Genomic DNA, 27,519 nt, shown 5'->3' on the forward strand with positions numbered 1-27,519 from the left:
TGACGGTAGCAGCTAATGAAAACGGTTGCAAAATACAATAGTAATGTGATGCACTACCAATATCGAGGAATGCACAAAAGGAATCAGAAATCTTTTCCGTGATATATTGAACGTGTGGTCAGAGGCTGCCGGTAAACGTCCAGAGCTGTCATAAGCACGTCATAACACGTCTATGTGGTGTGTGCATAATCTTTTGACGTGCTATATATGCGTGGGTACGCGCGTGTGCACATTTGTTGGAGAAGTCATGGCTGCACGAAGGAGAAAGGCCAACTTCTCCGACATGGTTGTGCTGTGGCTGGTCCAGCTGTTCACCATTAATGAAAAGCGCCTTTTCCCCCGTCCGGGGAAAAGGCGCAATATCATAAGGATGTACGAAGGGTGGCAAGTTTTGCAATGCCTATTTAATAGGCGTTCTTCATACCCCAGATCAGTAAGTATTGGCGGCATTGACAAATGACCATTAGTGGAATGGGTGGTGCGTGTTCATCCTCATCTATTTTCTTTATAATATGAACGTGACGTGGAGCTAATGACCACTGGATTTGGGGGTGCGTGCTCACCCTCTGTAAATATGAACCCTCGTTACTGTATATATTTCTTTTCACCTGATAGCCTTTCTTCTTGTTTTAGAGGTTGAGGAGCTGAAAAAATGGGCTCGGTCCTTGAGAAAGGACAATGCAGAATGGCTCCAAGAGGTCAAGGCTATTCTTGACAACAACCCAGGTATTTGTTGGTTTCACCTGAGTCTATAACTGCGACATGAGATTTGATAACGCCGTTGGGGTTCTGATTTTTCTTTGTCTCTGCAGAAATGTCATCTTCTGAGGCTGACGAGGAGGAAGATGATGATGATGATGGTGGCAATGAGGGGTCCTTGGCTGGTGCTGCTCCTCCCCGCCCTTCCTGTCCTACCCCTGGTCCCCACCCCTTGCCTTATGCCCTTGTCCGTCCCGGCCCCTCTTCTGGTCCCCCCAAAAGAGATCCCGCCAAACCCCACTGATGCGGCTCCCTGCTCCCACCATCGCCATATCCACCTCCCCTATCCCTCCCACTCCTACCCTTGACCGATGTACCTCTCCCATTCCCCCTGCTCCCTCCCACACTCGATCCACCTCCCCTATTCCTACCACCCTTGTGGACCTTGCCACATCTCCCATCCCTCTTGCCCGTACCAACCTTTCCCATGAGGAACTCCAGGAGATGGCCCAGACCCTGCACATGGGAGGACAGGGCACTGGAGGACCTTTCCCAGGTGGTCCAGTATCTGTCCTCCCAAGTACAGCGTCCTTGAGGCCATCTCCTCCCCCTTTCCCCCCATCCAACCCCATGCAATATATCCTTTCCCCCCCCCCCCCCGTGTATATAGTTCCCCAATATATTTTTGTACATATATTCTCAATATATTTTTCAAAATTTATAAAGATGTTCTGTATAATCACTATTCTGTGTGTTCTTGTGGTGTGTTTTTCAAGCTGGTTGTGTGGGAGGTGGGACAGAGATAAAAGCAACTGTAGTACAGGGGTGACAGAGGTGATATATCGAGGGTCCCTTCTACCGCTACCCAGGAGGAGAGGAGGAGGAGGAAGAAGAAGAAGAGGGTAGAGAAGGAGATCGAGGCTGTAGCTGCCCTACAAACCCAATGCCTTTTTATATATCACTAGCCATTATGCCCGTTAAAACGGGCGAGATTTCCAGCTACCCTCCTCGCCAGGTCGCTACCGCCCCTCCCCCCCTGAGGTCGCCACTACCGTTCCCCCCCCCCCCCCGGAGTCGCCGGCCCGGGCCCTCTCTTCGCGATTCAACTTACAGCGCCGAAACCACAGCAGGCAGATCAGCTGAGCTGCCGCTGGCCTTCCTTCTTTGCCTATGTCCCGCCCTCGTGTGACGTAACGTCGGCGAGGGTGGGACAGAGGCAGGGAAGGAAGGCCGACGGCAGCTCAGCTGATATGCCTGCTGCGGTTTTGGCGCTGTAAGTTGAATTGCGAAGAGAGGGCCCGGGCCGGGTGGAGGGGGGGGCGGCAGCGGTGACTCCGGTTGAGGGGGGGGAGTGGTAGCGACCTCGGCGGTTCCCTCCCTCACCTTCGCGCATTTTCCCTCTCTGTCCCACCCCCGTCATCACGTATTGACGCGGGGGCGGGACAGAGAGGGAAAGTCTCTACTGCGCATTTGCGGGTGAGTACGGTCACTCGCAATTTATATGTTTGATTCTGCATCGACTAACATTTTTGGGGGTACAGACTATTCTGTGGGTTCTTGTGGTGTATTTTTTAGAAGAGGTTGTGTGTGTGTGTGTGTGTGGGGGTGTTATTAGACAGCCATTGGACAGGAAACATATAAACTGCAGTATTACATCAGAACCAAAACAATGTTGATGAAAACGGAGGGGGGGGGGGGGAAGAGGGGGGGGCAAAGCCAACATGCTATCAGATATATGTGAATTTCCAGACACGGTGGGCGGGAGGAAGAAGCCAGACAAACTAATCGGCTTCTAATTTCAAGATCCAAGTATCCACGCATTGGCTGTTAATGTGCGCATATATATGATGTACATATTGTGTGTCATTAACAAGCGACGCGCAAATCTTCGTGCTATCATCACGTTTGTCTTTCACGTGTCTCGCTACAACAAGGGAATGGATGGTGGATTTTTCCTGGCACGGTTGGACCTTTTTTGCTGGGAGGCAACATGCTGCTAGGCGAAAAGTGGGCCAGCAGGAACAGGAGCCAAGGAGACACGTTCATGGAGACCCTGCCCACGTTCATCCTCGCCTCCACCCCGCGAGTTGCTTTTTTAGAGCATCCATCGTTTTTACGAAATCAGTAAGTTTACTACGTGACTTTTACGTTTTCGTTTCTTTTACGCTTTGTTGATGCATCTGCCCCTAGGTCAGAGAAGTGATTAAATGTTATCTCAGCTGGGGTAGGAATGGATAAACACTAAATAAATGACACTTTATACCATACTAGTATAAAAGGTCCGTTTTGGTAGGCAATGAAACGGGCGCTAGCAAGGTAATCCCCTCTCCCTCCCTTCCTTCTGAGTTCCAGACCCCCCCTCCCTTTCGAGTTCCAGACCCCCTTCCCCAGACCCCGCCCTCCCTTCCTTCCTTTCCTTCCGTCTAAGTTCCAGACCCTCCCTCCCTCCCTTCTGAGTTCTAGACCCCCTCCCTCCCAGTTCAAGGCCCCCTCACACCGAGTTCCAGACCCCCCTCTCTCTGATTTTCAACACCCCCCCTCCGCATTACTGACCCCTGGACCCCCGTGCCGCGACCCTCTCGACCCCCCCTTCCCGCAGAAAACCCTCCCCCACCGGCGTCGCGTACCTGTGCTGAAGACAGCCAAAGTTCTCTTCTCGTCTGCGCCAGCGATGCTTGTTGAATGATCATCTGTTCAAGTTTCTGTGCGTGCATCTGCGCACGCACAGAAACTTGAACAGATGATCATCAAGCAATGCCCCGGCGCAGCCGAGAAGAGAAGTTTGGCTGTCATCAGCACAGGTATGCGATGGCGGCAGGGGAGGGTTTTCTGCAGAAAGGGGGTGTCGAGAGGATTACGGCAGGGGGTCCAGGGTCAGTTACGCGGAGCAGGGTGTTGAAATCGGAGGGAGGGGGAGTTTGGAACTTGGTGGGAGGAGCGTAAGGGGGCCTTGAACGGGATGGGAGGGAGGGAGTGAGTGACGTGTGTGTGTGGGGGGCGGGGGTGTTGATGTTCTTCGGGTGGGGGGGGTGCTTTGGTGATGCGCCGAGGGGGGGGGTCTGTGTTGCCCCGCTCCCTGCCACTTGCTCCGAAGTGGCAGGGAGCGGCGCACTGACAGCTGATTCCCAGGCAGGGGGAGGAGTAGGTCCTCCCCTTGCCTTGGAATCAGCTGTCAGTGATGTCACTGATGTTAGTGTGTTCTATGCTGCCTAGCAGACCACCTCCGAGGGATCCACGGTCCCAGGCAGGTTAGAACGTTGGAGGTGAGAATTATTATATAGGATAATCTTAAAGCTCTTTATATTAATCTATTATCCCTAGTACCTTAAGAAGTTTAATTAAACAATTATATGCCATATAAGGAAGGAGGACATGGTTATATTAGTTAATTAATTAGGATTTATTTACTGCCTTTTTGAAGGAATTCACTCAAGGCGGTGTAAAGTAAGAATAAATCAGACATGAGAAATAGACAATTACAGCAGTAAAAATATTTAAATAAAGAACCGAGAAATAGTTTCCATACTGTAAATAATAGGATTATATCTGGTTCATTATTTACAGTATGGAAACTATTTCTCTGTTCCTTATTGGTTGCGAACAGGCGGATTCTGAATCTACATTTCTACTCAATCAGGGGTGTGTCCTGATGCATGTTGAGGAATTGAATTTAAGGATACAAATTTCAATCTTAGAACAACAGTGCTATTTGCTATTTCCGCCTATATATTGTTCATAGAGCTTTTTTTGAGGGGGTACTTGTGGGTACTGAGTACCAGTACCTTTTCCATGTTATAGATTCTGTGACTTGTTGCTGGGGGCCCTCAGTGATCACCCCAACCCTGAAGGGTGGCCTGGCCTTTGAGTACCAGCACCATTTTTAACGGGTATTGATGCTGTGCAGGATTGTCTGGAATGCAAGGAGTTGAATGCAACCCTGGCACACTTAGAGGGGCATAATCGAATGGGGGCACTCATCTCTAAGGACATCCCGGTGAAGGGGTGGAGAAATCGCTATTATCAAAACAAGATGGCCGTCCATCTTTCGTTTCAATAATACGGTCAGGGACGCCCAAATCTCAACATTTAGGTTGTCCTTAGAGATGGTCATCCCCGGTTTTTGGCGATAATGGAAACCGAGGATGCCCATCTCAAAAATGACCAAATCCAAGGCATTTGATCGTGGGAGGAGCCAGCATTCATAGTGCACTGGTCCCCCTCACATGCCAGGACACCAACTGGGCACCCTAGGAGGCACTGCAGTGGACTTCACAAATTGCTCCCAGGTGCATAGCTCCCTTACCTTCGGTGCTGAGCCCCCCAACCCCCCCAAAAAACCCACTCCCCACAACTGTACACCACTATCATAGCCCTAAGGGGTGAAGGGGGGCACCTACATGTGGGTATAGTGGGTTTCGGGTGGGTTTTGAAGGGCTCACATTTACCAGCACAAGTGTAACAGGTAGGGGGGGATGGGCCTTGGTCCGCCTGCCCGAGGTGCACTGCACCCACTAAAACTGCTCCAGGGACCTGCATACTGCTGTCAGGGAGCTGGGTATGGCATTTGAGGCTGGCATAGAGGCTGCCAAAAATTTTTTTTAAGTTGTTTATTTGAGGGTGGGAGGGGGTTAGTGACCACTGGCGGAGTCAGGGAAGGCCATCCTTGATTCCCTCCGGTGGTCATCTGGACAGTTCAGGCACTTTTTTCATGCTTGGTCGTGAAAAAAAATGGACCAAGTGAAGTTGGCCAAGTGCTCGTCAGGGACGCCCTTCTTTTTTCCATTATTGGCCGAGGACGCCCATCTCTTAATCACGCCCCAGTTCCACCTTCGCTACGGTGCCGACACACCCCCATGAACTTTGGTCATCCCCCCGACGGAAAGCAGTTGGGGACGCCCAAAATCGCTTTTCAATTATGCCGATTTGGGTGACCCTGAGAGAAGGACGCCCATCTCTTGATTTGTGTCGGAAAATGGGCGCCCTTCTCTTTTGAAAATGCCCCTGTTATTTTGGAGCTGTGTACATATTAAAAGATTTTGGAAACATAAAGCCATGTTTATGGAACACTTGCTAAGGGGCCCTTTTACTAAGCTGTGTAGGCGCCTACATGCGTCAGTTTTTAACTACCGCCCGGCTACAGCGTGGCCTGGGTGGTAATTTCATTTTTTTTACACTCGTCTAATAAGCTCCGGCGCATTGCGCTAACCAGACGGTAATCGGCATTGTATGCACGTAGACCATTACTGCCCAATTAATGCGTGTGACCTTACCGCTAGGTCAATGGGTGATGGTAAGGTGTCAGGCCCAAAATGGACATGTACCAATTTTCATTTTGAAGCACGTCCATTTTTGGCCAAAAAAAAAAGAAGGCCTTTTTTTTGCAGGTGTGCTGAAAAATGAACCTGCGTGCATCCAATACATGCCTCTACACCAGCGCAGCCCATTTTTTTGGCGCACTTTAGTAAAAGGACCCCTAAGGAAGCTTCTTCCACTATACCCACTGCTCTTTCGATTTCTTTGAAAATCAGGTATTGGACAGTGTTTATCTTTCTGCCCTCTCCCAGGTATAAAGGTACTAGTTACCTGTAACCTGGAATGTCCAGCACTCCAGGGATTATGGTCCTAATGCCACCAGGTGGAGAGACAGAAAGACACAGAAGGCTATGGTAATATGAGAATAATCAGTAATTGTTTTAAACTTACCAATCAGGACTACAATTAGAATACGTAATATAATTAATTAATTCTCATATGAGACAGCAACTGGGACACAAACATGACCTCTGACATTAGCTCTCTGATTGCCTCTGCCCATGATTCTCCTTTTATACCCTTTTCTCTCATAGGCTAGTATTGGAAGTACAAAGTCAGCATATTCTAGTAAATTCTATCTTACAGAAGCGAAGTTCTTCATATCATAAGTAAGGTCAGTAAGGTTATCCTACTTTGCAAAAACCATCTTCCCAGCAACCAAAGTTATGTCTTCTTCATTATCTGCTTTCATGGTTACTTCATTCTCCTGCCACACATATCTCTGTTATGACTCCTTATCTGCCTGTCTCTCCAACAGAAGGGCAAGCTGACATGAGATTCACATTCTGTGTAATTCTTATTATTTAGTTTCTCAGTGACTCTTAACCTGTTCATAGCCTGTTCACAGAGGCCTAGCTTTGCTCATAATTTTCAGCTATTTTATGGTTCATGACCTGCATGTCCCATATAAACAACAGGTACACGAGCAGTGAAATTACATTACTTTGGAAACGGTTTCTTCTTACATGAAAATGTATATTAATATCATGGCGATCACTGGATTTATAGTAGTAGTAGTACCCCCACATTCACTCAGTGGAAAAATAGTGGTTTTCATTTATTAATAATGGAGCGTTATACATGCCCAAAGGGGTAGATCAACCAAGTGGAAGAAGTATCAGAAGATACGGTCACTCTTTTGAAACACTTTACTCTGGAGAGCATGTAGTTCATTATTAAACTATTAGATTATGATGGTTGCTGCAGAGGGGGAAGGGAGAGTGTTGTAGAGAGGGAGTAACAATTAGATGGGATTACTAACTAGGACTAGGGGTCATGCAATGAAGCTATTAAGTAGTAAATTTAAAACAAGTTGGAAGAAATATTTCTTCACTCAACCTGTAATAAAACTCTGGAATTCTTTGCCAGAGAATGTGGTCAAAGCAGTTAGCTTATCAGTATCCTGTTTCCAACAGTGGCCAATCCAGGTCACAAGTACCTGGCAAGATCCCAGAACAGTAAAACAGAGTTTATGCTGCTTATCCTAGAAATAAGCAGTGGATTTTCCCAAGTCCATTTTAATAATGGCTTTTGGATGTTTCTTTTAGGAAATTATCCAAACCTGTTTTTAAACCCTGCTATTCTAACTGCTTTGACCACATTCTCTGGCAAAACATTCCAGAGTTTAATTACACATTGAGTGAAGAAATATTTTCTCTCTTTTGTTTTCAATTTACTACTTAGTAGCTTCATTGTGTGCCCCCTAGTCCTAATATTTTTAGAAAGAGTAAATAATTCACACCTACCTGTTCCACTCCAGTCAGTATTTTATAAGCCTCTGTCATAATCTCCCTTCCTCAGCCATCTCTTTTCCAAGCTGAAGAGCCATAGCCGCTTTAGCCTTTCCTCATAGGGAAGTCATCCCATTCCCCTTTATCATTTTTGTCGCCCTTCTCTGTACCTTTTCTTATTCCACCGTATCTTTTTTTTGAGATGCACTGACCAGAATTGCACACAATATTTGAGGTGCGATTGTACCATGGAACAATATAATTGCCTTCCTAAGTCATCCACTCCTTTCCTAAAAATCCTAACATTCTATTTGTTTTCTTAGACGCCGCTGCACACTGAGCAGAGGGTTTCAGCATATCATCAATGATGACACCTAGATTCTTTTCATGGGGGGGGGGGGCAGAATTCCCCGGGCCTCCAAGGGGAGCCCGGCGTCATGGTCTCTCTCTTTCTCTCATTCTCCTGATGGGACCTTAGTGACTGCATTCCGACGGGAGCAGAAGAGAGAAAACTCCAGCGCTGGACCCCCCCTTGGAGGCTGGGAAGGACCCGGAGCTTCCTCCAGTGCTGCTCTTCTGCCTATTGCTGAGCGGCTTCTTTTCCTCTCAGGTGCACATGCTCAGTTTTGAAACCCAGCATGTCCCGAGAGGAAAACAGCCACAGGGGCAGGCAGTCAGCGCTGGAGGAAGACGGTTTCCTGCAGGCGGGGCCTCGGGATCCCCACCAGCCAAGGTATTTCAATTCAATCCTGTTGCACAGTGATCGGGGAGGGGGGAGTGGCATGATTGGGGGCAGCAGCATCAGTGATCAGGGGGCGGCAGCAGACAACGTTACTTTCTGGGCAGGGGCAGAGCCGACAGCCGCGCACCTGCACCGCGCACCTCCTTGCTGGGAGAAAAGGTCAGGTGATGCACTTTGGGGGGGCGGGGGTGATGCCAGAAGCATAGCTAAGTTGAGGGTGCGGGGGAGCGGAGAGGAGACTGCTGATGGTGCCAGGATGCATTTTATTTATTTTATTTTTATTTATTTATAGCATTTATACCCCGCTCTTTCCCGCTCAATAGCAGGTTCAATGCGGCTTACAATGTATGGGTACAAAGTATCCTGAGACACATGGTAGTACAGAGTAGGACAAGAGGAAGAGATGTGTGTGTGGGGGGGGGGGAAGGATTGAGGTATGGGTAAAGTAGTGGTGTGGATTAGGTTCATAAATTAAGTTGGGTCGTTTGGATAGGCTTGTTTGAAGAGGTAAGTTTTGAACGAGACACTGCGTGAAAAATAGGCGCTGTCAGAAGTCCCTTTGGGAGGAGCGGCTGCTCCCCTGGCGACCCACCTAGCTATGCTTCTGGGTGATGTGTCGGGAGGGGGGGGGGGCTGCGGGTGATGAACAAGCCACTGGTCTCCTGGCCACTTAAATCACTTCAAATATCAGCCAGTACGTATTTCTTTGGATTGTAAGCTGCTTTGGACTGCTCATCATTAAACATTAAAGTTGCTGGGAAGAGAGTGAGGTGATGAGAGGAGAGGAGGGAGGCTGTACTGGATTCACCACTGTTAAAGGAGGAAGCACTGTGACAGAACCACCACTGGTAAATTGGGGTCAGGGTCAGAGGGCTCAAGGCTGAAGATTCGCTTATTGTGTCCAGTACCCTTGCACCAGTCCTGCTATAACATTCAGCGGCATACTGAGGGCAGGGCGGTGGGGGTGGTCTGTCCCGGGTGCACACTGCAGGAGGGGTGCAGGGTAAGGTTAGGGGTTGTTCAGATTTTAGGGTATTTCCATTCCTGCTGCAGTACAATAGACCAGCTGTTAGTACTCAGAAAAGAATAGAAATATCCAAGGCTGCTATCAGCTTTTCTGACTCCTTAAATTTCATGGAGCTTGTGCACTTAGGTCTGAATCAACCAAGAAGACATACCAAATATAATTAGAAGTATGAGCAGGTATCTTTTATTTCTTATCCACCAGGTATAATTACAATTAGTCATTGCTCTGTAAGTACAATTTACAGAACACCATTTGTGATAAGAAGTACAGCTCAATTTTATTTACCAGGTACAAGCCAAATCAGCAGTTCTCATCGGGGGGGGGGGACAGCAAGCAATACAACTAAAGGTATTGACTGTTTCTGTCTCTCCCCCCCCCCCCCCCCCCCCCGTACAATCTGTAATTACAGTAGATTATGCAGGGCATTTTACATCATTAGATCTGTCTTTTTCCGTCACTATTGTCTTTTTACATCACTATGCCCGCCTGCTTCAACTTCCTCAAAATCACTTTCTGTGACACCTAGTCTTCTTCCTGTGAAGCCATCTCAGTTCTGTTTTTCAAGAACATCTGTGACCACAATGGAACACAATGTTGCTAAACCATGTTACTCTGTTCTTTCTCTCTCACGCCCCTCCCTCATTCTGCTGTTTCAAGATGTCACAACAGATAATGAGTTCTGCAGTCACACTGGAGTTCAGGTTAGAGTTATGGGCCTGTAAGGTTTTTTTTCTCATTTTAGATCCTGAACCAGTCTCAGGCCTTCAACCAAATAACAATAATATTCAGGGTGCAGGGTAGGGTTACCATTATGGCCGGTTTTACCCAGACATGTCCTCTTTTTGAGGACATGGCCGGGCAACCGGGCGGGTTTTGCCAGCCTTCCTGTTTGTCCGAATTTGTGGGCCTAGTGGTGTCCTATCCTCCCCTCTCCTTACTGTACTGCCCTGGTGGTCTAGTGACCTCTTTGGGGCAGGAAAGAGCCCCCTCTTTCCTGCCCGGAGCACCTGCAGACTGTTGTTTACTGACTCCAGTCCCGGTGCCGATTCAAAATGGCCACCGAGAGTTGAAGCGGCCTCGCGTCGCAAGACTTCTGCAGAAGTCTTGCAAGGTCACAGTCGGCAGCCATTTTGAATCGGCGCCGATACGGGAGGGAGCAAGACAGTCTTGGCAGCCATTCCGGGCAGGGAAGAGGGGGCTCTTTCCTGTCCCAAAGAGGTCACTAGACCACCAGGGCAGTACAGTAAGGTAAGGGGAGGGGAGGACACCCTTAGGGGGGTGATGGGGGCGGGGTGTGTGACAGGGGCGGGGTGAGTTGTGTGGCGGGCGGGTATGTGTCCTCTTTTTGGAGGGAGCAAATATGGTAACCCTAGTGCAGGGAGCAGCTGACAGCTCTGCCAGTTCCCTGCTTCCTCTGCTGTTACTTCTGGGGCAGAGGGAGCAGGGAACCAGCAGAGCTGACAGCCGCATGTCTGCTCCCAGCACCCCAGCAGGTAAGAAGAATGCACCCAGAGGGGGGAATGACACTGCACCCAGTGAGGGAGGGGGGTCTTGCTGCACCCCAGAGATGATGACACTGCACCCGGGGGGGGGGGGGGCACAGCGGCGATCCGCCCCTGGTGGCAGTTTACCACTGGTAACATTAGAGATTTCTTATTCAAGTCACAGCTCTGTGCAACAATACCACTTCCTTGTTACTGACATTTGTCTCTTTTTGTTAATCCAGAGAGAGGCAGAGATCAAAAGACAGAAAGCTGAGTCTGAGTTTGAGAAGTTGCACCAGTTTCTGAATAAAGAGAAGCAGATCCTTCTCTGGAGTCTGGAGGAGGAAGAAAAGATGATTCTCCAGAAAATCAGGGAAAATGTGACCCTGCTAGAAAAGCAAAGCTCCTGCCTCACGCAGTTGATCTCCGAGACAGAGGAGACGACAGAGATGAAGAGAGAGAAGCCAGACTCTGAGTTACTGAAGGTGACATTAACAAATATATTTCTAAGGAAGCTACAGTTCTGTTGTGTATTTCTGTTGTTTTCTCTGGGGTCTCTATAAAGCAGTGGCAGTGACCATATTATATGTGGGTCAATATTGAAGGGAACGTATGGTTCGCTGGTGGACAGTGACCCCACATTTGGGTGAATTAGTTAACGACCTGGCGATAATTGGCACTCATTTGAATTTATACATGCATCTGCCTAGATTCTATTCTATAATGCTGTATGCTCAAAGTGTCTCACAGGGGTGTAGCCAGACCTCGATGGGAAGGGGGGCCAGAGCCCAAGGTAGGGGGGCACATTTTGGCAGGGGCAGGCAGTCAGCGCTGGAGGAAGACGTTTTCTGCAGGCGGGGCCTCGGGATCCCCACCAGCCAAGGTATTTCAATTCAATCCTGTTGCACAGCGATCGGGGGGGTGGGGGTGGGGGAAGAGTGGCAAGATTGGGGGTGGCAGCATCAGCGATCATGGGGCGGCAGCAGACAACGTTACTTCCTGGGCAGGGGCAGAGCCGACAGCTGCGCACCTGCTCCGCGCATCCCCTTGCTGGGAGGAAAGGTCAGGTGATGCACTTTGGGGGGGGGGGGGGATGTCATGCCAGAAGCATAGCTAAGTTGAGGGTGCGGGGAAGCGGAGAGGAGACTGCTGATGGTGCCAGGATGTATTTTGAACGCGACATCACGTGAAAAATAGGCGCCGTCAGAAGTCCCTTTGGGAGGAGCGGGTGCTCCCCTGGCAACCCACCTAGCTATGCTTCTGGGTGATGTGTCGGGAGGGGGGGGGCTGCGGGTGATGAACAAGCCACTGCTCTCCTGGCCACTTAAATCACTTCAAATATCAGCCAGTACGTATTTCTTTGGATTGTAAGCTGCTTTGGCCTGCTCATCATTAAACATTAAAGTTGCTGGGAAGAGAGTGAGGTGATGAGAGGAGAGGAGAGGAGGGAGGCTGTACTGGATTCACCACTGTTAAAGGAGGAAGCACTGTGACCGAACCACCACTGGTAAATTGGGGTCAGGGTCAGAGGGCTCAAGGCTGAAGATTCGCTTATTGTGTCCAGTACCCTTGCACCAGTCCTGCCATAACATTCAGCAGCATACTGAGGGCAGGGCGGTGGGGGTGGTCTGTCCCGGGTGCAGGGTAGGGTTACCATATGGCCTGTTTTACCCGGAAATGTCCTCTTTTTGAGGACATGGCCGGGCAACTGGGCGGGTTTTGCCAGCCTTCCTGTTTGTCCGGATTTGCGGGCCTAGTGGTGTCCTATCCTCCCCTCCCCTTACTGTACTGCCCTGGTGGTCTAGTGACCTCTTTGAGGCAGGAAAGAGCCTCCTCTTTCCTGCCCGGAGCACCTGCAGACTGTTGTTTACTGACTGTGGTCCTGGCGCCAATTCAGAATGGCCGCCGAGAGTTGAAGCGGCTTCGCGAGACTTCTGCTGAACTCTTGCAAGGTCACAGTCGGTGGCCATTTTGAATCGGTGCCGATATGGGAGGGAGCAAGAAAGACTCTGCAGCCGTTCCGGGCAGGGAAGAGGGGGCTCTTTCCTGCCCCGAAGAGCTCATTAGACCACCAGGGCAGTACAGTAAGAGGAGGGGAGGATAGAACACCCTTAGGGGGGGTGATGGGGGCAGGGGTGTGTGACAGGGGGCGGGACGGAGGGTGTGGTAGGGCGGGCGGGTTGGGTGGTGGGGCGGGGTGGGGCATGTGTCCTCTTTTTGGGTGGAGCAAATATGGTAACCCTAGTGCAGGGAGCAGCTGACAGCTCTGCCGGTTCCTTGCTTTCTCTGCTGTTACTTCCGGGGCAGAGGGAGCAGGGAACCGGCAGAGCTGACAGCCGACCGGCTGCTCCCAGCACCCCAGCAGGTAAGAAGAATGCACCCGGAGGGGGGAACGATGCTGCACTCAGTGGGGGGGGGGGGGGGGTGGGGGGTCGTGCTGCACCCGGGAGATGATGACGCTGCACCCGGTTCACAGCTCTGTGCAATACCACTTCCTTGTTACTGACATTTGTCTCTTTTCGTTAATCCAGAGAGAGGCAGAGATCAAAAGACAGAAAGTTGAGTCTGAGTTTGAGGAGATGCGCCAGTTTCTGAATAAAGAGAAGCAGATCCTTCTCTGGAGTATGGAGGAGGAAGAAAAGATGATTCTCCAGAAAATCAGAGAAAATGTGACCCTGCTAGAAAAGCAAAGCTCCTGCCTCACGCAGTTGATCTCCGAAATAGAGGAGACGACAGAGATGAAGAGAGAGAAGCCAGACTCTGAGTTAGTGAAGGTGACATTAACAAATATATTTCTAAGGAAGTTACAGATCTGTTGTGTATTTCTGTTGTTTTCTCTGGGGTCTCTATAAAGCAGTGGCAGTGACCATATTAATATGTGGGCCAATATTGAAGGAAACGTATGGTTCACTGGTGGACAGTGACCCCACATTTGGGTGAATTAGTTAACGACCTGGCGATAATTGGCACTCATTTGAATTTATACATGCATCTGCCTAGATTCTATTCTATAATGCTGTATGCTCAAAGTGTCTCACAGGGGTGTAGCCAGACCTCGATGGGAGGGGGGGCCAGAGCCCAAGGTGGGGGGGCACATTTTGGCCGCCCTCCTGCCGCCACTTCCAGCCCTTCCCCCACGGCAGCTACCCTGCCACCACCTCCGTCCCCCACCGCTGCTCCCCCCTCACCGCCACTGCGATGGTACCTTGGCTGCTGGGGGTCCCAAACCCCCACCAGCTAAAGCATTTGTCCCGCACTGGTCTCACATTGCCTGGCACCCTGTCCTGTTTTCAGTCGCTGTGCAAGCTCATTTTAATGAAACTGATCATGCACAGCGACTGAAAACAGGACAGGGCGCCAGGCAATGTGAGATAAACAGGGGACAAACGCTTTAGCTGGTGGGGTTTGGGGACCCTCACCAGCCAAACTGGGGGGGGGGGGGGCTCGGAGACAATTTTGGGGGGTCCAGGGCCCCATGGCCCCCCTCCTTAGATACGCCACTGGTGTCTCATGTGTAACCCAAAGGGGATGTGGCCATGGGAGAGGCATGGGTGGGTCGGGGTGTTCTATAAGTCTTCAGGCACAGGAAACCGTACTAAGTGTAATTCTTTAAAAAGCCCAGAGTGCCCTTTTTAGAATAGCTTGGCATGGATTTTTCCTGGCATCTATTTTTGAGTTGTAGTATACAGGGTGCACTGACAAGATGTATCCGACACCGGCCGTGTTTCAGCACACAGGCCTTCGTCAGGGGTCCTGTCAATTAGTGAGCAGTCTATACAAACTGGCTGGGTATATTCTTCACAATAATGCATAAAATGAAGACATCGGTAGCACGAAGGCCTGTGTACCAAAACATGGCCCGTGTCGGGTACATCTTGTCAGCGCACCCTGTATACTACAGCTGAAGAATAACATTTGTCATTGGCCATCTTGGAACTGGTTTGTGGCCTCCAGGCCGAGATGCTGCCCCCCTTCCTTCCTCTACCCCATTCGCAGTGTTTACCTTGTTGTTTCGTCACGTTCCAAAAGCCGGCAGTGATTCCCATACGCTGCCCTGCCGCCAGCACCCGCCTCTTCCCTTTACTGTAGCTGCCTGAGCCTCTGACGAAACAGGAAGTTACATCAGAGAGGCAGTCGCAGTAAAGAGAAGAGGCAGATGCTGGCGGCAGGGCAGTGTTTGGGAATCGCTGGCACCGCTGGCTTTTGGAACATGATGAAACAACAGGTAAATACCGCGAACGGGGTGGAGGAAGGAAGGGGGAGATGCCGCTTCCTGAAGAGTGCCACCTGAGGCCCCCGCCTCAGGTGGCCTAATGGTCAGGCCGCCCCCATTTTCACTCTTTTCTTTGCTCCATCGCTTTTCTTGTGGAAGGATTGGCAGTGGCGTACTAAGGGGGGGCGGTGGGGGTGGTCCGCCCTGGGTGCACGCCGCTGGGGGGTGCTGTGCGTCTGTCGGCAATGCTAGTTCCCTGCTCTCTCTGCCCCGGAACAGGTTACTTCCTGTTCCGGGGCAGAGGGAGCAGGGAACGAGCGAAGCCGACAGGCGGGCGGCACCTCCCCAGCAGGTAAAAATGCACTCGGAGGGGGGGTGTCCTTTCGCCGGGGGGGGAAGTGTTGCGCTGCACCCGGGGGGGGGGAGTGTCTTTTCGCCGGGGGGGGGGGGGTGTCGTGCTGCACCCGGTGGGGGGGGGAGCACATCGGTGATCCGCCCCGGGTGTCAGCCACCCTAGGAACGCCACTGAGGATTGGTTTCCTTTTTTGGTTTTTCTTGTACCTATTTTTGAGTGCAATTTACTGAATCCAGCCCTGAATGAATAATCCCCTATCGGTGGATTTTAAGCCCTTGTACAGATAATATTGGGTCCAAAATCCATCTGAATAGCCTGATAGTGTCTTTATAGAAAAGGGACGAAGGGAAGGCAGAGTAAGGGCAGGTCACAACATTATCCTAGCATGTTGGTCCTTCTTTCTTGCATGATTAAAATGCATGTGGGTTGGATGTGCAGTGGGGAATAGACTTGATGATCCCTGGCACTGCTGCATCATGTCCAGTAATGCAGTTGAGTTACCGTAAGAGATGAGACCCAGCCCTGACCCACAGCTTCATCCTGTGAAGTAGAAAATCAGAGCCTCATTCTGTCTGGGTCTGGCCTCTTATAAGAAAACCCATCAAACCTCTCTCCTTATTCCTTCCCATGCAGCTCCCAGTGTCCGGCCCCTTAGCAAACTGCTCCCTGTCTGTGGGAAGCAGGAGGGATAATCCTGTTGCAGTGCTTAAAGTTTCTTTTCTCTATGCACAGGCTGTTGTGTGATTGCACAGAGCTGTAAAGTGTATAATGTGTTCTCATAAACTGTGAAATCTAACTTAGAAATTATATTCTCTGTCTCATTTCTCCTTTAGGATATGAAAGATGCTCTGAGCAGGTACAAGTTAATTTTCTATGTGGCTGGATGATTTCTTTCTTTCTGTTCTGTGTGTGAAAGAAGGGAATTCATTGATTGATGAGAGGGAGGGAGAAGTGGGATTGAGAATGAGAGAGAAGGAGGTGGGACTGAATGAGGAGGAGGAGAACTGAGGTCTGAGGAATGAAGGGAAAGAAATGGAGGAGAATCACAGAACTTTCTTCCCAACTCCATCTTGGATCTCCCTTTTTTTCGCCCTATATTGGCAGTTTTCTATGGACAGAGCCATAGACACATTAGCTCTCCTAGAGCTCAGAAAAGCATGGAAAAGCCCTTTCTGATCATTTGCAGGATGCCTCTAATCATCGTGCTTGCCCTTTTCCTCTCTAGTCTGTTCTGTCTGCCCGGCCAGATGGATGGATCCTCCTGCTCTCCTTCTAAACCCTTCTCTTCTTCCTTGCTTTTTTTTTTCCTTACTGTTAGAAATAAATTATTTCTGCTTTCCCATCAACTAGCCTTTTGCACTCAGGCATTTGACATCATGAGAGCCTCTACCAGCAATGGATTGCCTTAGTTATGGGTCCCAGGTTCCTGCCCCTGTCCGCTGGACCCACCCTGTCACTTCCTAGAGTGGCACCCTCTGATCAGCCATGAAGAATGATGCTTCAGAAAGGCAGATCTCTTCTGGAACAGACTGTCATCTCAAGTGATCTCCCCGTTTGGCGAGTCTCTCTATTTGCAAAACCTGCAGATAGGGAGGACCTATCCCTCAGGCAGCGAGAATGGCAGCTGGGGCTTGAGATCCACTGCAGGTTCGGTTGTGCTGACTCCACCGTGCCGCGGCAGCTCTTTCGGCATCAGCTTTTCTCTAGCTGCTCTATCTCCTCGCAGCCAGGAACTTCTGAACTTCTCCCCAGCCTCTGCTCTGCCTTCAGTGCCGCCCATCATGCCAAGCTTGCCGACACACAGAAGGCTGAGGGCAGGCGCCTGTTCCAGGTGGGACCAGCCCACCTCAACAGTCACTCACCATCTTACCCAAATGATTCCCACACAACCGGTTGTCAGTTCAACAAGAATCTATTTATTTTCTTACTTCAACGGCAGACAATCATCAAAGCATGAGCAGAGTGAAAGCAAGCGGCTACTGAAATACAAAAGTACAACGGTTATAAGTGGGATGCTAGGTGATAATCAGCTCCCTAACTACCTCCTGGACTATGCCCCCCTGGCTAAGGGTGGTTCCCTGTTTTATAGGTTTCTGTCTGTCTGGCCCATTCCTCTCATATTCCTCTCTATCTCTTGCCACCAATCATTTCTCATTAATTCCACCCATGTTCCAGAATATTCTATCCACTCTCTACCCTGTTCCTGTGTCATGTACAAAGCGTAGCTAAGGCTGTTTTCTAATATTATGTCTTCTTGTGGTCGGCTAGGAACATCCTGCCTTTCGTCTGTCACTTCTGCTTTTTTGCAATCTTGAACAAGTAACCTTGAGATAAGTTGTTTTCAATCAGCCTTGACACAAGCTAAGAAAATGTGGGATAAAAGATGAACAGCAAGTTGTACAAAAAGTGCTATATATTTTCTGTATAAGTTTTCCTCTAATGTATGATATATACACCAAGTTTATCGTGATATCCACTGCAGTGCTCAAAGTGCAACAACTTGCTCCCATCAGCACAGCCACATGGTTCACATAAGCTGATATTTTTAAAGAATTCTTTCCTTTTACCATGTCTCTAGTACTCATAATTATGTGACAGCCCTGGTCTGCAAAGCTCTCTGTTTGGTTCTTCTTAGTTGAAAAGGCAGGGCTGGGTGGCCTATCTCCATGGCAACTACAAGCCACAAAGCACGCCACTGCAGCTTCTTCGGACAGTGCAGTTGTTTTTGAGGGCGAGTTCATGGGATGTCACTAGCGAGCCATCTGAACGTGATAAGGTTTTTGTAGGGGGCGAACCTCCTTTGTCCTCCCTGTTGGTTTAACTTTCCTCGTTGGGATCGTAATTTGGTGCTCTCGGTCCTTATGAAGCCTCCCTTCCAGTCTTTGTCTTCCTGTATGGTGAAGGATTTCACGCTCAAGGTCACTGTTTTTGAAGTTCTGTAAGGATCGAGTGGTGTTACGTACAGTCCCGTCCTTTCTACCCAAGGTCTTGTCTCAGTTCTACTTGTCTTAGCCGGTGGTGTTGCCTGTGCTCGGTTCTTCCTCAGGGATGGAGGAGCAGCGTCGTTTGAAGTGTCTGCACCTCCAGCGTTGCCCTCCACACTGAGCTTGCCGACGCACTGACAATGAAGGTGGGCACTGAGTACCGTGTTACCAAAGCCTCCTTGGACAGTGCAGTTGCATAAGGCTCCACCCACTGGCGCTGACTCTGCTGCTGGCGTTGCCCACCACATCAAGCGTGTTGACCCATGGGCAAGCACAGATCTACAGACTGCTTGGAGGCCTAGGTTTGGTCTTGCCTGAGCATGTCTAGGCCCATAGGCGCCTGGTATAAGAGGCTTGGGAGGCTAAGCCTCCCCAGCCGCAAGCCCCAAGCGTCTCTCTCTCTCATCTCCCCCCCCCCCCCCCCCATGCAGCGTCTATTCCTCTCACTCCCTCCCTGCAGTCATAGGCGCCAACTCCGTGGGTGCTCGAGCACCCCCAATATTCCACCCACCGGAAGTCAAATTCGTTTCCTCTCGCCCTCCTCCCTTCGAGTTCCAGGCTTCCTCCAAATTTTAAACGTAATCTATCATACGGTGTTAGAGCAGCAGAAAAAGCATTGCAAGCTGGGCTCCGTGCTTTAGTTGTTTTGCCTTCTCTCTCTCTCTCAGCTCTGGCCTGCCCTCATTTCCTGTTTCTGCAAGGGCGGGCCAGAGCTGAGAGACAGAGAGAAGGCAAAACAACTAAAGCACGGAGCCCAGCCTGCAATGCTTTTTCTGCTGCTCTAACACCAACGAGGTATGATAGATGACATTTAAAATTTGCAGGAAGCCTGGAACTCAAAGGGAGGGGACCTTGGAACTGTCTGTGAGGGAGGACCCTGGCACTGTCTGTGAGGGAGGGGGGACCCTGGAACTGTCTGTGAGGGAGAGAGGGAGGGAAGGGGGACCCTGGAACTGTCTGTGAGGGGGGGACCCTGGAACTGGTGTGAGGGAGGGGGACCCTGGAACTGTCTGTGAGTGAGGGAGGGAGGGGGGCCCTAGAACTGTCTGTGAGGGGGGGGACCCTGGAACTGTCTGGGAGGGAGGGAGGGAGGGAGGGAGAGTGTGGGGACCCTGGAACTGTCTGTGAGGGAGGGGGGACCCTGGAACTGTCTGTGAGGGGGGAGGGAGGAGGGAGGATGGACCCTGAAACTGTGAGGGAGGACCCTGGAACTGTCTGTGAGGGAGGGGGGACCCTGGAACTGCTGTGAGGGGGGGAGGGAGGGAGGGAGGGAGGGAGGATGGACCCTGGAACTGTGAGGGAGGACCCTGGAACTGTCTGTGAGGGAGGGGGGACCCTTGAACTGTCTGTGAGGGAGGTGAGGGAGGGGGGACCCTGGGACTGTGCATCTGTGATATTTTGCATGCAAGTTTCAATTTTTCTAGTATTACTGCATGCTGAGTCTGACTTCTTGAGATAGCTTTCCAGTTCAGTATTTTGCCTTCATATCTGTTGTGTCATGTGTTTTTCATGTGTGATCAAGATGCAGTATTCTGCTAGCGTGTAGTATTTGCAGCCCTTTTTGTTTTGTTTCACTAGGTTGTGTACCAGTGGCGTAGCTACGTGGGGCCTGAGGGGGCCTTGGCCCCCGTAGATTTCCGTGGGGACCCCCCTCCCGGCGAACCCGCCCCCGCCGCCGCCTACCTTCCGTTTTGCTGGCGGGGGACCCCACTCCCCGCCAGCCGACGTCTTCTCCCGTAAAATTCAGCAGCCTGCACTGGCAGAGAAAAGTCATCATCCTCGCTTGCTGACGCCTGCATGTTGTACGTGCAGGCTGTCAGACTCAGAGAACAGCATGCGAGGAAGAAGACTTTTCTCTGCCAGTGCCGGCTGCTGCGTTTTACGGGAGAACACGTCAGCTGGCGGGGAGTGGGGTCCCCCGCCAGCAAAACAGAAGGTAGGCGGCGGCAGGGGCGGGTTCGCGGCGGGAGGGGGGTCGGCAGAGACGGCGGGGGGGGGGGGGGGCGACGATGGCAGCGGGAGGGGGCAGCGGCGGCGGGGGGGGGGGCTAAAATGTGCCCCCTCCCACGCAAGTCTGGCTACGCCCCTGTTGTGTACTGGTGTTTTAGAGCCAGGTGTAATTATAGTTCTGCCTTTCCACGCATAAGGTTGTAGCTTGTCCTGTCCTTGGAATTAGTGCTGTTATGGTTTGGTAAGGTTATGAGTGTGGTTTTGCACAAGTTTGTGTATAGTGTTTTGCAGTGGAGAGATTGTGTGTTGGCCTTACTGAGGTGGCACCAAAACATCAGAAAGGGTGTAGAGCCTAAATCATGACACACTACCTCTTGAAGGATCTACATATGGTCGTTAATAAAAGGAGCTCATTGTGAACACTAGCCACCCTACAAGGGTGTTTTTTGGCTCTACATGAGAATTGTGATATTATGATCCCTTGTTTCATATTGTTGATGGTCTGCATTTTCCGTATGGTGGTATATTGGAAGTATTTTTTCACGGAGAGAGTGGTGGATGCTTGGAATGCCCTCCCACGGGAAGTGGTGGAGAGGAAAACGGTAACGGAATTCAAACATGCGTGGGATAAACATAAAGGAATCCTGTTCAGAAGCAGGGTTGCCAGGTGGAAAATTTTTTTCCCACCCAAACCAGCCTAAATCCAGCCCAAAACCCGCCCAAACTCAAACCCCGCCCCTGACACCCCCACCCCGCGTCATCACCCCCGCCTCCCCCGTCATCAACCCCGCCCCCGCCGTCATCGGCCCCGCCTCCCCCGTCATTGGCCCCGCCCAGAACGTCACTAACCCCGTCCCCCGCGGCCGAAAAAAATGCCAAAAAACCGCCCAAAAGACAAAAAAGAAGCCCAAAAAACCGCAACCCGCCGCTGGAAAAATTTCCCGCGGCGGGTCGCAGAAAACCGCCCAATTAGGCGGTAAAACCGCCCACCTGGCAATAGTGTTCAGAAGGAATAGATCCTCAGGAGCTTAGCCGAGATTGGGTAGCAGAGCAGGTGCGGGGAGGCGGGGCTAGTGCTGGGCAGACTTATACGGTCTGTGCCAGAGCCGTTGGTGGAAGGCGGGACTGGTGGTTTGAAGGAGGGGATAGTGATGGGCAGACTTATACGGTCTGTGCCAGAGCCGGTGGTGGGAGGCAGGACTGGTGGTTGGGAGGAGGGGGTAGTGATGGGTAGACTTATACGGTCTGTGCCAGAGCCAGTTGGTGGGAGGCGGGATAGTGCGGGGCAGACTTATACGGTCTGTGCCCTGAAGAGGACAGGTACAAATAAAAAGTAGCATATATGAGTTTATCTTGTTGGGCAGACTGGATAGACCGTACAGGTCTTTTTCTGTCGTCATCTACTATGTTATATGTTACTATGTTATGTTATATTAGGTCTGCCCAGTGTAATATTTATGGTAAAGTAAGGTTATGAGTGTGTTTTTGCACAAAGTTGTGCATAGTGTTTTGCAGTTGAGCAATTGTGGTTAGTATATGCTTTGAGCAACCACTTTATTCTTTGACATATGATACATATCTAATATCTAAATTGAATAAAAGGTATTGATTTTGATTATTTTATTTTTACTTAATTTTTTTCTGTGTGTTGTCAGACAATTATGGATGTAAGCCCTGCCCCTGGCCCCGCCCCAAACCCCACCCCCTTAGCCTCCCCAAACAGTTGGGCCACCGACCGCCTATGTCTAGGCCCTCTCTAGCACTGGGTACTCAATTCCTCTCCATTCAGCAGATGATGGTGGCCTGATGGTGCCACTAACTCCTCAACTACTCCACCTAATGGCCTGATGCCACCATTGCATCTATATACAAAAAAAAATCACTGTTATTCATTGGGTATACTTCCACTTACTAGTTGTACTTAGTATATTATACAAATTCTCAAACAACTATTATTCTTTATATCACCAATCTTTATTAAGTTACTTTTAACCTTTCTAATCTTGAAAAAATCTTACTCACTATGCTGTTCCAATATTTAAAAAAAAATTTTCAACATACACACCATACTCTATCATACAAACATCCCACTCATACATCAAATTTTAAGACTAATTCTTATAATAAGTAGATCGTTCCATGTTTCTTAAAGTCTCATGATCCGGTGGTTAATTGTCCTTTTGCCTCACTTCAAAAAGTTTGTTACTGAAGTCAAACTGTGCAAGCATTGAGATTTTAATCCACTTTTTACTGCTTCTGTACAACAGAGCTGGCACAGCTGTTCTTTTCCAAAGTGTGAGTTCTACATATCTAGTCAAACATGCACCTCTTCTTTAACATATTCCTTTTTAGTTTCATACCATCTACTAGTTCATGCTGACTTCTTCTTCTTCTAACAATATTGAACTTGTATGCATTGTGACCCAACACGTATGTGTTTCGCTCTTGGAGCATCTTCAGGGGTCAGTAGTTCGGCTACTATAAGCCGTTGAGCACTCGATCACAACACCATACCCTCGTGGGGGCGCTTAAATGAACGCCCACACATGCGCAATATGCGTATACCAAAAAAAATGAGGTAAAAATACTACTACTACTACTACTTAGCATTTCTATAGCGCTGCCAGGGTTACGCAGCGCTGTACAAGTTTAGCATGGGGAAGGACAGTCCCTGCTCAAGAGAGCTTACAATCTAAAGGTTACAAACTATGTAGTCAGTGTAGGTAACTTACAACTTAGGTAGTCAATGTAGGTAGCTTACAATCTAAAAAATACCAGCTGTACCCATTATTCCCCAGATTCTGTATAGCGCGCCTAGAGATCTGTGCCGATATCGTCTCAGATTCTATAACAATATGCATAACTTAACAAGCTAATGAGCGCTGATAACAGCACTTAACAAGCAATAGTGAGCACTGATTGGCACTGATTAGAATTTACACGCACAACTCGCTAAGCGTATTCTGTAACGAAGTGCGCTGAACTTCTAACGAGCGCAGGCAAAAAGGGGTGTGGTTATAGGTGGGGAAATGGGCGTTCTGAAATTTACACGCTTAGTTATAGAATATGGCCCAGTGCGTGTAAAGCTACGCTCCAGTATTTACACCATGTTTTCGTTGGTGTAAATGGATGCGTGTAGTTTTAGGCGCTGAGATATCAACTAAGCTTATTATACACTTAGTCAGCACTGATTTTTTTAGGCGCCTTATATAGAATCTCACCCTATATCCAGAATACAAAAAACTATTTGGGTAAATAGCATAAATATACACCCACTCCTATCCCTTGCATCTAACAATATGATTGTGTAAACTTGAAGAATATTGGACTATTTGTGTCAAAATGGACCCTTAAACAGGTTATTCAGCCTCTTATGGGCCGTCCAGTAAATAATACAAAAGTATATGGTCACAATTGTAAAACAAAACATGAGGAAAAAGACCTCAAAACACCCAAACGCTTACTATAATTTTCAGCGTCTTTCACTGGGGTTGTGTCATTCATCATTGGTCTAAAAAAACCTCATGGTATTTTAATTTCATTTATACCTTTATTCCTTTTCTCTTTTTTTTTTTAATAAAATTTTTTTTCAAATTTTAAATTTCTGTTCAGAGGTAACACTCGTTTCACAAAGCAACAGTAATTCAGCTACGTTCTTGAAATTGTATTAGTAACGTGTGTATGAAACAAGAAAAGTTGAGCGCTTAACTGACACCCAAACGTTGGCCAGACCTGTTTCACTCAAACGGCTCCTTCAGGGGTAGTGCTTCGACATTGAAACATGAAAGGATGGTTTCATTCATTCAAATGATAACCTCCAGTCGCCCAAAGTGGAATTAACATGAAGAAGAACCAATAGGCAGTCGAGTTATTCTGGCCATCAGTCCGAAAGCACTCCAGCAGTAATACGCGCGTAGTATTTTAGAATTGTGTCCATATATTTTTGTATTATTTACTGGACTTGTCGTTATACTGCTAGCCATCCCATTTCAAGCCTTCAACCTTGGGTCTCCATTATTCAATCATTTACTCTTCAACATGTATTTCCCTAATGTTACATACAAATACCTTTAATTCAGTATGAATCTATGGCACTTGTTGAGTGGTTGACTAAGCCATGCCAGTGCTCTATGGCTTGACTTGGGCATGGCACAGCAGGATAGGGTTCGAGTCGACCATGCTCCCTTGTTTCGCTGGTGCCTGTGACTCTCGAGCACCAACGACTTCCCCTTCACCAGATATTAATGATTTCACACATGGCAGAGTTTCAAGTCGCTGACTTCACCCACGGCACCACAGGCAACGTGTCTCCCACATCAATCCTTCCAACGTGGAATTAAAAAAGGCACACTGGGTACCTGGTACTGGCATAGAGTGTGTTGTGACTGTCAGAGAGGCAATTAAAAAATAGAGAAAACAAACTGAGGCTTGAAAAATCAAACAAACAAGGTAATGAAGAGTCCAATGATAATACAAAGATATATGATACTATTTTAAAAGACGAAGAAAAGACCTCAAAACACCCAAACACTTACTATAATTTCGGCATCTTTCACTGGGGTTGTGGTATTCATCATTGGTCTGAAAAACCTTATAAAACGTTACAAGGTTTTTCAGACCAATGATGAATATTTTATTTTTTATTTTTATTTATTTTATGTTTTTATTTTAATAATTGCTTTGTTTACTTTATTATTTAATAGTCCTTTGTTAAAATAAATTTTTCTTCACTTCTACTTTTTAATTTTGACACAAAAATCACTCTCCTTTGACAATGCAATGACAACTATGTACTTGTCTTTCAAAAATCTTAAAGAAGTAAAGCAAAAAAAGTCAAGCACTTTTTAAAATAGTACCATATATCTTTGTATTATCACTGGACTCTTCATTACCTTGTTTGTCAGAGAGGCAAGCCAGCCCAGGCCAGAGGCCTGACCAGTTAACTAGGAAGAAACCAGACAGACGATTTGTGCAGACCTGGGTTGTCACATAGTTAGCATTACAGACATGGTTATTACAAAAGGATTCTTTAAAATCAGCATATGTGACATGTATGACTGTGCTGGTAAAGGTATTCAGGAATCAGTGCACTTTGAGCATGACAAAAATGGTGACATTATAAGCTCTTCTGGAAAGGGACTTACACATACGTATGAATTGCAATAGAGGAAGCCTGCATGGAGATATGTGTTTTAACATCTGCTCATTATTGCTACAGTATCCTCAGCTTGTATTTTAAGTAGATAAGGAAAAAAATGTGTGATGCCAGATATAAACAGTGTGGAACCCAGAGGATAATCCTCAGTGATAATGCTGTGAAATGAAGGAGAGTCTAAGGAGTTAGCAATGTAATTGATTTATTCACTGTTGAGTACAATGTATTTGCCTAGACACGGAACAGAGTCTGAACAGAGAGAGAGAGAGTCTCCTCCTAAGTCTGATTCTGTTCAAAATACGATTAGCAAAGCTCCTCGTTTTATAGACAAAATATTGGCTAGTTATCTGGCTGATTAAGATGATAAATGGCTTTGAGAAAAAGCGAGGACTAGGAAAACAGGATGCAGATGTTCTGCTCACATCAAGATATCCAAAAACTTAAGGATATTAGTGACATTATAAGGCACAAAAAAATGAACATATCAGCAGATGGTCAAAAATCTAAGCTAAGCAAAATAACATCCAGCCATTGCTAAGGATCATATGTAGAACTATGGTACCTTTGAAATATTGTCAGGTTATAATGAAGAATAACCTTGAGAAATAACAACTTCTAAAAGGGCAGGAAATAGATGTCCCTATAGTGAGATATTATAACAGGTGGGGATTCTCTGGTTGTTTCGGGAGGAACGGTTGCCAACACTGCAGCTATGACGACCTTCTTTTCAAAGAATATTATTTTTCTAACTTAGAGAATATGATTTTTAACTCTGCCAACTGCACAGATTCCTCTTTTCACTTTTTCAAACCTTCTTTAGCTTCCACTGGAATAGCAAGTCTGGATTGGGGCAGAGGGACAGGCAACTCGTTTCTAGCGATTCTGTTCGGGCTGGTAAATTCTGAGACGATAATCAGATTTTCAGACCTTGTTTCAGTCAAATAGGGGGTCCTTTTACTAAGGCGCTTTAACGGATTTTGCGTGCGCTAAATGATAAGACGCCCATAGGAATATAATGGGTGTCTTACCATTTAGCACGTGCTAATTGTTAGCGTACGCTAAATCCATTAGCACGCCTTAGTAAAAGGACCCCGTAGTTAAAGAAGATAAATCAAGAACCTTTGGTATATTTCATTCCCTTCACTCAACCCCACAGGGTGAACAGCTCCCACTTGTTTCATCTCTTATCTTCTGGTTGTGAACTTCCTCCAAAATAACTTCAGTGCCTCTCTTACTCATAGGTGTCTGAAAAGGAAGATTCCAGAAGTAGAGGATGTTTCTACTGATTTGAAAATAGGTTTGGAATTAACCTACTCGCAGCAGCTGAAGAAATTAGTTACAAAATTTGGAGGTGAGAAATTGTTCCCTTCTCATATTGGTTTCTTTTTAAATCAGGGGTTCAGTTCAAATCAGGTCTTATATACCGCTAAAATCCCCTTTCCAGGGTTCAATGAGGTTTATTTATTTATTGGGATTTATTAACCGCCTTTTTGAAGAGATTCACCCAAGGCGGTGTACAGTTTAACGTAAGACTTACAATTTTGTTAACAGCATAACAATAGTAAAATAACCAAGAATAAACATAAATAAGACTGGCATTAATCTCATCACAACCCAGTTAACAGATTTCAATCCTGGAGCCACCATTTCAAACTGGACTTGGCTTCTAATCTGTTGTCCAAAAAAAATGCTTCTTTTAACACGGGTACTGGGCTGACTAAAAGGACAGCAAGGATATCTGTAGGGGCTTCACATGGGCATGAACCCAAGAAAGAAGACTGAGGTTCGTTGCCGTGAAACCTAGCACCTGTATATAATCCCAGACAAAGGTACTTTTTTAGCCTCGAGTGCTCAATCTTCATCTTCA

At 48.1% G+C, this 27,519-nt stretch overlaps 1 protein-coding gene across 1 annotated transcript in view; it reads left to right on the forward strand.

Moving 5' to 3' along the window:
• Positions 1-27,519, forward strand: part of LOC115464350 — a 120,526-nt gene that overhangs the window by 5,759 nt on the left and 87,248 nt on the right. Inside the window, exons 3-6 of the mRNA XM_030194738.1 lie at positions 11,238-11,480; positions 13,527-13,769; positions 16,397-16,419; positions 26,894-27,003. Of these exons, the coding sequence (XP_030050598.1) occupies positions 11,238-11,480; positions 13,527-13,769; positions 16,397-16,419; positions 26,894-27,003 (619 nt within the window). The remainder of the gene's footprint in view (positions 1-11,237; positions 11,481-13,526; positions 13,770-16,396; positions 16,420-26,893; positions 27,004-27,519) is intronic.

The sequence above is a fragment of the Microcaecilia unicolor genome, chromosome 3, assembly GCF_901765095.1.
Source record: "Microcaecilia unicolor chromosome 3, aMicUni1.1, whole genome shotgun sequence".
Lineage (NCBI taxonomy): Eukaryota > Metazoa > Chordata > Amphibia > Gymnophiona > Siphonopidae > Microcaecilia > Microcaecilia unicolor.